The 12,472-nt window shown below is 35.5% G+C and overlaps 3 protein-coding genes across 11 annotated transcripts; 2 read left to right on the forward strand and 1 right to left on the reverse strand.

Annotated features, from left to right (window-relative positions):
* Positions 1 to 5,024: 5,024 nt before the first annotated feature.
* Positions 5,025 to 9,023, forward strand: LOC112588765 (40S ribosomal protein S28-like). Of its 8 annotated transcripts, none has more exons than XM_025299588.1 (7): positions 5,114 to 5,298; positions 5,934 to 6,153; positions 6,394 to 6,579; positions 8,076 to 8,187; positions 8,361 to 8,576; positions 8,655 to 8,737; positions 8,838 to 9,023. In XM_025299588.1, the coding sequence occupies exons 2-7, from the start codon at positions 5,995 to 5,997 to the stop codon at positions 9,006 to 9,008; spliced, it is 927 nt and encodes a 308-aa protein (XP_025155373.1). In that variant the 5' UTR covers positions 5,114 to 5,298; positions 5,934 to 5,994; the 3' UTR covers positions 9,009 to 9,023. The 8 variants fall into 8 exon arrangements, with proteins under 8 accessions (XP_025155380.1, XP_025155373.1, XP_025155374.1 ...); XM_025299589.1 differs by having other exon boundaries at positions 5,114 to 5,192; XM_025299590.1 differs by having other exon boundaries at positions 5,126 to 5,202.
* A 286-nt stretch (positions 9,024 to 9,309) lies between these two features.
* LOC112588763 (putative nuclease HARBI1) lies at positions 9,310 to 11,115 on the reverse strand. 2 transcript variants are annotated; one of them, XM_025299585.1, is made up of 4 exons: positions 10,957 to 11,115; positions 10,472 to 10,801; positions 10,243 to 10,385; positions 9,310 to 9,906 (listed from the first exon to the last, which is right to left on the reverse strand). In XM_025299585.1, exons 2-4 carry the CDS (start codon positions 10,480 to 10,482, stop codon positions 9,464 to 9,466), a joined length of 597 nt encoding a protein of 198 aa, XP_025155370.1. In that variant the 5' UTR covers positions 10,483 to 10,801; positions 10,957 to 11,115; the 3' UTR covers positions 9,310 to 9,463. The 2 variants fall into 2 exon arrangements, with proteins under 2 accessions (XP_025155370.1, XP_025155369.1); XM_025299584.1 differs by having other exon boundaries at positions 10,882 to 11,115.
* Positions 11,116 to 12,015: 900 nt separating this feature from the next.
* LOC112588764 (40S ribosomal protein S28-like) lies at positions 12,016 to 12,318 on the forward strand. The gene has a single exon (XM_025299586.1). The coding sequence runs from the start codon at positions 12,081 to 12,083 to the stop codon at positions 12,270 to 12,272; it is 192 nt and encodes a 63-aa protein (XP_025155371.1). The 5' UTR covers positions 12,016 to 12,080; the 3' UTR covers positions 12,273 to 12,318.
* The last annotated feature ends 154 nt before the right edge of the window (positions 12,319 to 12,472 follow it).

Raw genomic sequence — 12,472 nt, forward strand, 5'->3', positions numbered from 1 at the left:
AACCTGAAACAATTCCTCCGTGAAAAGCATTTTTTGTCGAATGAAGAAGCTATAGCAGCCGTAGAGGCATATTCGCAGACCTTCCAGAAATACACTTCCGCGATGGAATAAAATTATTGGAGAGCCATTGGGCCAAGTGTATTGAAGTTATTGGAGAATATATTGAAAAATAAAATCATTTTTAGAATTTGGTATTCTTTATTTCAATTTCGCTCCGCGAACTTTTCACGTAACCTGTAATATGATGTAAAGCTTTTTAATGAAACATTTCGTAATCAAGATATTGCCATTTCAAAATCTACTGTTGAAAGAACAATAAAGCATTTTGAGGAAACTGATAATGCGAAAATCGTGCAATATCAGGTAAACCTGCATCATCAACAAATCCAGAAAGATCATTAGATGTTTTACAATCCTTCATCGAAAATCCGCATGATTCTACCCGCAAAGTAGGACAGCATTATTTATATATATATATATATATATAAAACACATAAACATATATATTTTAAAGTGATTATTAAATGAGGAAAAATTTTAATGATAATATGACGCGAAAGGGTGCGCTCCATCTGATTTCTTATATAGCGATGGATCTGAACATACCGCGATCGTCGCCTCGGCCATTGAGTGCGGAGCGATGGCAGGGGGACGGTGGGTGTTACCTTTTGAATTTCGCCCGAAATGTGCACATCGTTTTCAGCTCTGCTCTACATGCTTAATCCAGTGATGTTCCAATTCTTTTATCCCTTCAGGAAAATAGGAAATCTTGAAGCCTTCAAAATATGTATCCACAGGGGCAATGACCTCCTCATTGGACGAAAATTTCTTTTCCCCGAGCCAGATCTTGAGGTTTGGAAATAGGAAGAAGTCCAGGGGCCAAATCAGGAGAATAGAGTGGATGGAGCAGCGATTCGAACCTTAATTCGTGCAATTTTGCCATTGCGACATATGGAGGTGTGAGTTGGAGCATTGTCATGGTGAGCTGCTGCCACGCTTACTTTAAACGTATGCCATACGTAAATTAAGCGTCGCTTTTGGCTGAAACTTGATATGAGGCAGTTTGAAGAGTGTTACTTCTTGGCTATATACTACAAAGTTCATTGTGTCGCCATTTCGCGGAAATTTACCTTATTTATCGAATGACCTTCGTATACAAGGTGTCCCGGGAGGAAAGGTCAATATTTCATAGGGGTATAGAATGAGAATAATATAAAGCAAAAATGTTATATAAACATGGTGTCGTTTATTACTGGTTTCCGAGATACAGCTATGTTAAATTACACGTCGGAATTGTCTAATATGAGTTGAAGTTTACTGCAATTACATTGTAATACATCTATTATAACAAATTTTCGAATATTTCGCCCCGTACTTCGATTTGTTACATCTTGTGAGAACGTGGCGGGTTGCGCGCCGGAAGGCATTTTCACGACCCCTAATTTGGTCAACAACAGTTATTACACGTGCAATAAGTTCATCCCGTGTATTCACTTTAGTTTTATACATCTTGCACTTTAACCAACCCCACAAGCAGAAATCCAGGGGAGTTAGGTCGGATGATCTTGGTGGCCACTGCACTGTTTCACCGCAACCGATCCAGCGATGTGGAAACACTGCATTTAAGTGTTCTCTCACAAGATGTGTGTTATGAGGAGGTGCTCCGTCGTGCTGAAAATACATTGTTCTTCGTGTAGCCAGGGAAATATCTTCTAGTTGTTGTGGAAATATATTTTGTAAAAAGTCGAGGTAACTCTACCCTGTCATACGATTTTGTAAAATAACGGGACCAATCAGCATTCCATCAATCATACCATACGTTGACGGAGAGATGAACTTGGAAATTTTGTACAACAATGGCGTTAGGGTTATCTTGCGACCAACGATAGGTGTTACACGTATTATTTATGCCATTATGCGTAAATATTGCCTCGTCAGTGAAAAGTATAACGGGAATCAATTCACGATGATTCTGTAGCCACTAGCAAAACTGTAGACGTGTGGCATCTCCTTCATGGAGATTTTGTACTCGTTTCGGATGAAATGGAAACAGATGTTGGTCATGCAGTATCCACCAGACACGTGTCCGAGGAACACCAGTACGTGCAGAGACCCTTCTTGTATTAGTCGTAGGGCTCCTTTGTACCATTTGAAATACATTTTCTTCTTCCTCAACATTTATCTCAACTCTACGTTCAGATGTGATGTAAGCACTGGGAAGTGTACCATTTTCACGTAAGCTGTTAAACACGTTTGAGAATACTCTTCGGTCTGGAATGCGACGCATCGGAAAACGGCGATGATATTTTTCAACGGCTGCGAGAGCACTGCCATCGCAATACCCATAAACATAAACCATATCTGCATACTCTACATTAGAATACACGTGCGGTATGTTTGCAGTGTGTCACAAACAGCAAGACAGATCGACAGGTGTGTTTCGCTAACTTTTCCAACTGATATACAGCCTACAGCACTCCGTTACGGTGAAGAATAAAATCCCAATGACGCGCCAACTTTAAATTCTGACGTGTAATTTAACATAGCTGTATCTCGGAAACCAGTAATAAACAACACCATGTTTATATAACATTTTTGCCTTCTATTACCTCATTCTATACCCCCACGAAATATTGACCTTTCCTCCCGGGACACCCTGTATATCTCACTATTATTCATATAATTATGTAGTACTTTATTAATAATTATTTTGTTTTAACATACTTAATCTTTTTCTATTGGTATAAATAATTATTGTAGAACATTATATTGTACATATTATTGTTGCACAATTATCCTCCAGTTTATTTTAAAAATATCTATTTCTATTTACTTAAGCAGTCCATCCCATATAGCACAAAAGTTGCAGCAACATTGTTGCAACGTTGCAACAATATTGCTGCAACTTTTTGTGCTGTATGGGATTTCCGTTTTACTAACTAATGTCATTATAGTAGGACTTACCGTAAGGGCCCTCACACATAAAATAACATAGATGCATATGCATAATATAATATAAGAGCTTAAAGACCAAGGTCGGTAAAAAGAGGAACGGAAAATTAGGTCCTCTCATCCACTTCACACGGTTTAGCTTGAAAATGATGGCGACCCATAATGGGTGAACTATAGCAATTCTCGGACATTGAGCCGTTTTTCTTTATATCAGGTGTAGTAAAAAGAAATCTATTATTTTTCCAATAGATGGATTTAGTTATCTGTATCTTGCGTTGTATAAGTCCAATCGGGTTCCACTAGATGGCGTTAGAAAGATGAGATTTCGTACTAAAAAAACTTTTCTGACAGTTTTGTGATTAGTTGACTCAATTTTGTTTGAGCGCACGTCAAAGATGGACACTAGCAAAGAGAAAATACGCTATATTTTACAGTTTTTCTTCGATAAAGGCGAAAACGCAAGCCAGGCGGCTGAAAATGTGAATAGTGTTTATGGTCCTGATACTGTAACAACCAATCAGGCGCAATTTTGGTTTCGATCCTTGCTGTATGGTTTTTTATTCTGTAAGCATAAAAATGAAACAGAAAACATTCATAAATAATAAAACTGCGATTCTTAAATATATTAGTGTTTATTAAATATATTATTAATGATTTAAATTGCAAAAAGACCGTAAATCTTATCTATAAATATATAGTGTATGAGAAAATTTTATATACTAATTGCAATGGAATAGGAATAAAGATATGTTATGAAATATATAGGAATGCTATTAACCTTTGCGGTCGATGCGCCACATGCGCATTCGCAAGTCGTCGTAGAAGTCGATGCCGCAGCTAGCATCATGATCGTCTGGCGTGCGGCACGGCAAATGAGGCTAGCGATAATGAAAGAAAACTCCCGATGATAGATTCAAATGTGTAGATCAACTTACAGATATCCATGTTTATCGATCTCTTCGAATCGGCCGATCGCAAAGAGTTAAACTAGTATGAGATAATTTTTCGTAATCTTATATCGTATATATAAAATATTATTTCTGTTACAACTCTCTATGTTGTATTGAAGTCGTGTTGTGGAAGTGTCTTGTGTCTTATCTCTTCTGACAATCCCCTCCAAAAACTTCCTTTGTGTCATTCTAAACGATCGTTAAGAATGACGAAATGATTCGAGTGTCGGAACAGTCGTCAGTAGAGCAAGCAGCAGTGTGCGTTACTAGTGATACAGAGCAATTCGGTGATTATATTAAATTATATATATCATAACAATGTTAGAGAATCCTTCAATAAGTAAAATAGTTGTAGAAATAGATGTAGAATAGCTAGAAGAAAGATCTTTTGAAAATGAAGATTTTAAAGGTGAATTCACTAATGCTTTCGTATATGCGAATTCTACTTACGAGAATAATGATTATTATCGAAAATCCTCCAGCGAAAATATAATATATTTTTACTCCTATTTCCATGCAATAATATAAGAATTTCTTATACACTATATATTTATAGATAAGATTACGGCTTTTTGCAATTTAATCATTAATAATATATTTAACAAACACTAATACATTTAAGAAACGCAGTTTATTATTTATTAATGTTTCTATTTCATTTTATGCTTACAGAATTAAAAAACCATACAGCAGGATCAAACTCAGCCGTCAGTTGTAGTCATTACCTCGCTGCTGCGCTACAGCGAAGGTAACGGACTACCGAGGTGCAGTGCTGTCAGGTGCAATATATTGCGACGCTACAGCGCATGCGTGAGATGACGTAGGAGCTCTATGCCAATGACGGCAATAAAGCGCATCGCAGGGTCCATGAAAGGGCCCGCGCTATCCGATCAGTAGCGGGATTCTGTAACTCGTTATAATTATAACGATACATGACGTTACGGTAACAATACCGACTTTCGTCGTGTGTAACGAGATATTGATACCAACTACGCGATTCTCTAACTCAGAATAGCGACACTCTGACGTTACAGAATGTGGTAACGAAACGTCGTTATTTAATGTTGTCGTTATGCGTGGAAGAAAAGAGGAAATGACGTATACATGTCAAGTTTTTGGGGGAAAATTCGTAGGTTGGTATTTCACGTGGAAAAGGTTATGGATAAGTCAGTTGATTTGAAACTTATTATGAAGATCCTGGGCCGCACAGACTCACAAGGACAATTCAGACGAGTGAAAATAGAGTTCCGGCAAATAAAATCGACAAATTATCAAAACATGAAAGGTCCGGTACGTGAAGGTGATCTTTTAACCTTGTTTGAATCTGAGTTTGAGGCAAAAAGATTCTAATAACCAGAGCAGCAATTTTGATTGACGTAGAAAAAATCATTGCCAGGTAATTTGAATTTGATAAGGTTATTGTCTTGAACAATACTCGAAAGATCTTAGCTGTCACTTATTATTTATTAAAAAGTTATTAACAAAAGAAGTTTTGTTTGACTGTTATTTGATTTTTCCTTTTTTAATAAAACCTTCCTTTCCTTTTTTAATAAAACAAGTAGCAAGAAGGTTAGAGATAACTACAGCAAAGTATAAAAGTGCAAGAGAGTTATGAAAATATTTTATTGTTAATTGTACAAAAGACAAGAATCTTGGATGAAACCAATTGTTAGATTATCTAAGTCTCTTGTACTTTGTTGTAACTACCACAAATCTCCTTATTAAATTGTGTATTTATTTTTTTATAAATATAATTTTACATAAATTAATTATAAATTAATTTAAAAATATTATTTCATGACAGCAGCATTTTAATAAGTCTGTTCGTTTTCGCTGCACTACTGAATCGATACTATAAGTTACAGTGAGACAAATATAAGTTTATATATAAGTTTATATATAAGTGATATATCTTATTGTAATAACTTAAGCGCAATGACTTCTATATCGCAGTAAGTATGCAAAATTTTAATAAAATAAATCAATTTCAGGTATAATCTATTACACGTATGCTAATAATTTTTTTTTCAGACAAAATGGAACAGGGATTAAGAAGAGGCAGGCGAAAGCAACGTCAGCACAAATAGATTATATGGTGGACTATTTTGTACAGCATCCACATGTAGCAACATGCAAATTCCAAACTCTACACGGGAACGCAGATTTAAGAGGGTCATGGGAGCAATTAGTCGCTCACTTAAATACTATGGGAAGAAATGGGAAGTCAAAAGATATAAAGTCATGGAAATCGGTAAGTCAATAATATTTAAAATATTATGTGTAACATGCCAGCAAACACAATGTTAGATGTAACGTACATGTTAGTTGTAATTTCCTAATCAACAATATAATTGTTATATGACATATATGTTATGTAACAGTTATATTGTTGAGCAGGAAATTACAACCAACATGTATTATACGTTACATCTAATATTGTGTTTGCTGGGATGTAACTACGTTGGATATATTTTCGTAATACATGCTTTAGACATGGCGAGATAATAAAACAGCAGTTTCCCAAAAAGTTGCTAAAATCCGTGCTAATAAAGTTACGACAGGGAACATTGGTGGTCCTCCTATCACACTGACGGATCGAGAAAAAAAGATTTTAGGCCTTATAGGACTAAATTATGTGGAAGGTGTACAATGTCCTGATTCATTTCCAGAGGAACAGGTAGTGAAAAAGTTTTAAATATAACTGTAATCATTTTTCTAATATAAAATATTAGGTGTAGTAAAAAGAAATCCATTATTTTTGCATGAAATTGAAGGCTTTAATTACCATAGTTAGAATGATCCGATTTAGGTCAAATATGCGCCGTTTTGTTCGATAACTTGTTGCCATTTGGAAGGTAATTTCATTATGCCTCTCTCATAGAAGCCCTCGTCCCTATTGGCAAAAAATTGAGACAGTCGATTTTCGCAAGCCTCTCTTGAATCGAATTTTTCACCAGCAAAATTGTTCGCCATGGACAGAAACAGATGGTAATCACTTGGTGCCAGGTCCGGACTATAAGGTAGATGCATAAGAACCTCCCAACCAAGCTCCCGGAGCTTCTGGTGAGTCACTATCGATGTGTGTGGCCTGGCGTTGTCCTGATGGAACACAATTCCTCTCCTATTGGCCAAAGCTGGCCGCTTCTGGGCGATTGCTTCCTTCAGACGGTCCAATTGTTGACAGTACAGTTCCGAGTTAAGAGTTTTGTCGTAGGAGAGCAGCTCATAGTAGATAATTCCCTGCCAATCCCACCAAATATACAGCAAAACCTTCCTGGCCGTCAATCCTGGCTTGGCCACCGTTTCCGCCGGCTCACCGCGATTCGACCACGACCGTTTTCGCTTGACGTTGTCGTAAGTGATCCACTTTTCATCACCAGTGACCAACCGCTTCAGAAATGGGTCGATTTTGTTGCGATTCAGCAGCGATTCGCAGATGGAAATTCGGTCCATGAGGTTTATTTTCGTTAACTCGTGTGGTACCCATACATCGAGCTTCTTTTTGTATCCAGCCTTATTCAAATGGTTCCAAACGGTTTTTTGTGCAATCTTTAGCTCTTGGGCAATCGAAACAGTGCTTACATAACGGTCGGACTCGACAATGTCCATGATTTTATCGATATTTTCGACAATTGACCTTCCAGTGCGTGGTGCATCTTTGACATCGAAATTACCGGAACGGAATCGACGAAACCAAAATTGCGCCTGATTGGTTGTTACAGTATCAGGACCATAAACACTATTCACATTTTCAGCCGCCTGGCTTGCGTTTTCGCCTTTATCGAAGAAAAACTGTAAAATATAGCGTATTTTCTCTTTGCTAGTGTCCATCTTCGACGCGCGCTCAAACAAAACTGTGTCAACTAGTCACAAAACTGTCAGAAAAGTCTTTTTAGTACGAAATCTCATCTTTCTAACGCCATCTAGTAGAACCCGATCGGACTTATATAACGCGAAATACAGATAACTAAAGCCATCTATTGGAAAAATAATGGATTTCTTTTTACTACACCTGATATATCTAATATAGAACATTTTTATTAAAATATATTTAGAAACTTCTTATTTCATCATACTTAAAAATTTGAAATCTTTTTTGTTTGTGATGCACATAAAAATAATATTGAGTACATGTTTATTAAACAGTATTTGCTTTTTAAATGTTTATTTCAGGGAGAAGCAATGCATTTGCTTACTGCAGGGGACGAAAGAATTTTAAATGATATTCCAGAGTCATTAACATTAAGAAATAACGAGATTATAGAACATGACGTTAATTATACAGGTAATGGTAGGTAATTATACAGGTAGGTAATGGTAGGTAATTATACAGGTAATTATACAGGTAGGATTTTTTCTGAATACATTGTAAATGTCTCGATAAATTATATGAATGTGTTAATCAATATTGCTCTGAAAATGTATAAATGCAGCACTCCTTACACTTTTTTATTTCAGATTATGAAGTGCTACATGATATGGGAAATGTTATTGAAGAAGGGTCATCTTTCAATAATATTCAAACACACTCACAAATTCAAAATGTGGAGACTGCAGAATGTCATCGTGAAATAACAGAACCACCATCCGCTATTCAAATTGATGATCCACAACGGCTCACAACTGTAACGCAAAGTTCGAGCAAGAAGCGAAAAAGACCACAAATTACAAGGAGTAAGTATTGCTATTGATATATACCTATTTTTTTATAACAGCTCAGTTTATATACGTAATATTTTCTTTCTTTGTAAGACAGTGAACGGTTGGGTATACAACTGCACAATGCCAGAGAAGATTTTGCGATCCTAGCCGAACGCCAAATTTCATGTATGGAGGTAAGATCTATCTGTCATTCTCAGAATATAATTTCTTTGGAAGAAACGTGTTATTAACTCAATGCTTTAAACGTACTTTTTTTTATGTTTATTTTTACAGATGTTTGCAAAGGCAATGCAACAAATTGCGGATAATGAAAAAGAGCGAAATGAATGTCTACGTGCCTTTATAGAAGCAGAAAGAAGTAGAGAGACAACATATTCCGAATTATTAATAATAATCAAAGATTGTGTTGAAGTATTAAAAAAAAAAAATCTTTCACATAACTAGTCCGTATTTTGATCAGTATTTTATTCTTTTCTTTTAATTTACTATTATTTTTTCTTTATTACATTTATAGTTTATAGACAATAAGGGTTTTAGTTTAAGGACAATAAAGTTTTTATACTGTTTGCAGAAAGATGTTTATTTCAATAATATAAAATTTTAATATGAAAATAAAGCTTTAATATATTTAATATTATATAAACTATTTTATAAAAAACATTATATAAGATAATGTAAAATTTTAATATAATTCATTTTTTTTAACTTTAATATACATGTTCTTTTTTTCGTTAAAATTGTTATCCTTTACGCACACATATTTATATAAATATTTGTAATTGAATTCAGACGATGAAACATTTATTCTGAGTCACAAAATGTTTATGGCTTCGAAAGCCATTCGGAATCAATATTCTCATTTAAAGCGTCAAACAATAGGGGATAAGTAAAAAAAACATTTAATCATTTTCAGCACGCTCTTCATCTTGTGCATCTCGATAATTAGGAAATCTTTTTCTCATAATTTGGCGTTGTATTCTTTGAGCTAAAGCGCGCGGTCCTCTTTGATGTAGATCTTCGTTATCAATGAGCCCAGCATTTTCATATTCACCATTATCAGCAGTTATTGGTGCTTCCAATTCTTCAACAGGCAAACGGTGTTGAATTCTTATATTATGCAGTACTGCACATGCATTAACTATTTTTGCAGCAAATGCTGGCCTATACATCAGTACACGCTGATAGGAAAGACATCTCCATACAGATTTGAAGACACCAAAAAAACGTTCAACAACGTTTCTTGCCTTACAGAGCTGTTGCGTATAATGAAATTGTCGGGTATTTTCAGGAAAATCGACCAATGGTGTCATGAGCCACGGTTCCAAAGGGTATCCAGCATCGCCTAATGAAAAATATTAATATTGTTACGAATATGTTGTTACTGAATATTTCGGGAAATAAATAAAAAGTTAAAATTACATGAAATCTTAATTATTCAAAAACAATGAAAAAATCTTGTTTTTCTTTCTTGTGTACCAAACGTTATTTAGTATTATACGACCGACGTGTGACGGTCGAACAAGGCGTCGATGTGAGCACACGGCTGTCACACAGAATATTCAGTATTTATAAAAATATACAAGATCTTATTACAGTTTTTTATTTTCTTTTGCAAAGTTCTTCGAAGTCCTTATTTTCATAAGGACTGAAGGTTCATAAGGACTAAAGGTTCACTCACCGATCAGCCAAGTTTTCCGTTCTCCTCGATTATAATGAAATTCCATTGCTCGACGAATTGGTGATGTACTCCAGATGTATGAGTCGTTTCGTGCACCTGGATATCGTGGATTGATGTTAAGCAGCTTCATCTGGATCAACAATCTGAAAGTATAATTAAATAATGCTACAATTAGACAAAAGTTTTGCAGGAAAACCAATTTATGTACTTCCTAAGTGATTAAACTTACCGCTTGCACATTCAAAGAATGGTGACCGTGATGATTAATGAACGCCTCTTCATTTTCATGAGGGGCTATAATATGAATAAAAGTACAGTCTATAGCAGCGATAGCACCTTCGAATGGGTAAATAGCAGCGGAGAATTTTGCACGCGCTTGCTGTCGATCTTCTTCGGTCATCGGGAATTTTACCCATCTACGCAGCAAGCGCCGATTAATCGCTTCAGTTACGGCATGGAGGCAACGGCTTGTTGTTGATTGGCTAACAATCCATTGGAATTGATTGCCAACGCTTCTTTGATAGCTGCCTTGCGCATAAAATTGTATGGCTATCAACACCTGTATTTAATGTTTCAAGATTATGTTTCAATATTATAAATTAAATATTATAAATTATTATAGTTTTGTTCCAATGTTACCTTTATTTCTGGCACTAAGCCAGTAAGTCGTTCATTCTGTAAATCAACCCTTAATGCAGTTGCAATGTCGATTACCAGTTCAGGAGTAAGGCGAAAATAGTCAATGAATTCATCTCGTGGGATGTGAAAAGGGTTTTGAGCATCTCTCAGCTGCCTTCTTGCCACACGCCGTTCGACGCACTCTTTCAACCACTAATCCTAATTCCCACGCCAAATACTCAAGGGCCATGTCCTCTTCAAATAAATCAACTTTTAATATACATAAGCTTAAATGCCAAATATGTCGATTTTATGGAAATAAAATTCTTACGAGTATATAAATAAAAAAATCGAAAGGAGAAGAGCAAATTCATATTAACTTAATACAACGTTCAAAACATTATATAAGAATTAAGATGTAAATATACATTACTTTCTGAAAATCAATTATTATAAACAACGTCAATTTTTACTCACCGAGTTCCTTAAGTGTTAATTTTTCTTTTAATATATGTTTACGATGTATACATGTGAAGACCTTCTTAAATGAACACACTCATCACTTCGACACTTCAGACGCTTCTAAACATTTTTAAACCTTTAACTTATGGTTTGTTCTTTTTAGCTGCTGAATTGGTGCAATAAGTTTAGAGTGAGGAAAATGTACTTGTCTCACTCTAACTTATTACACCAGATCAGCAGTACAGTTAAAATGAACAGACCATACTGTCGTTATGTGATCGTTACGCGTACCGAGGGGTATCGAACCATGCGTTATGATAGCGACATATAACGACATCATACCGACGATTTTCGTTATGAATAGCGACAATAGTCGTTATCATTCGCGTACAGAATTGCATTTGACGTTATAGTGTTGTAACGTTATATAACGAACCGACAATTGTCGTTATGAGCACATAACGACGGCATAACGAGTTACAGAATCCCGCTACAGTAGCGGGATTCTGTAACTCGTTATAATTATAACGATACATGACGTTACGGTAACAATACCGACTTTCGTCGTGTGTAACGAGATATTGATACCAACTACGCGATTCTCTAACTCAGAATAGCGACACTCTGACGTTACAGAATGTGGTAACGAAACGTCGTTATTTAATGTTGTCGTTATGCGTGGAAGAAAGAGGAAATGACGTATACATGTCAAGTTTTGGGGGAAAATTCGTAGGTTGGTATTTCACGTGGAAAAGGTTATGGATAAGTCAGTTGATTTGAAACTTATTATGAAGATCCTGGGCCGCACAGACTCACAAGGACAATTCAGACGAGTGAAAATAGAGTTCCGGCAAATAAAATCGACAAATTATCAAAACATGAAAGGTCCGGTACGTGAAGGTGATCTTTTAACCTTGTTTGAATCTGAGTTTGAGGCAAAAAGATTCTAATAACCAGAGCAGCAATTTTGATTGACGTAGAAAAAATCATTGCCAGGTAATTTGAATTTGATAAGGTTATTGTCTTGAACAATACTCGAAAGATCTTAGCTGTCACTTATTATTTATTAAAAAGTTATTACACAAAAAAAGAAGTTTGTTTGACTGTTATTTGATTTTTCCTTTTTTAATAAAACCTTTCCTTTCCTTTT

This window comes from Harpegnathos saltator, unplaced genomic scaffold (genome assembly GCF_003227715.2).
Source record: "Harpegnathos saltator strain DR-91 unplaced genomic scaffold, Hsal_v8.6 scaffold286, whole genome shotgun sequence".
In the NCBI taxonomy this organism is placed as follows: Eukaryota; Metazoa; Arthropoda; class Insecta; order Hymenoptera; family Formicidae; genus Harpegnathos; species Harpegnathos saltator.

Excerpts from the sequence above, each read along its gene's own strand:
- LOC112588765 (XM_025299587.1), top strand. Across the intron at positions 8,188-8,360 it reads ACATGACGTTAATTATACAG|ATTATGAAGTGCTACATGAT; the intron begins GTAATGGTAGGT and ends TTTTTATTTCAG. Across the intron at positions 8,738-8,837 it reads GCCAAATTTCATGTATGGAG|ATGTTTGCAAAGGCAATGCA; the intron begins GTAAGATCTATC and ends TTATTTTTACAG.
- LOC112588763 (XM_025299585.1), bottom strand. Across the intron at positions 9,907-10,242 it reads ACGGAAAACTTGGCTGATCG|GCGATGCTGGATACCCTTTG; the intron begins GTGAGTGAACCT and ends ATTTTTCATTAG.
- LOC112588764 (XM_025299586.1), top strand. The coding sequence starts at position 12,081 with ATGGATAAGTCAGTTGATTTGAAACTTATTATGAAGATCCTGGGCCGC.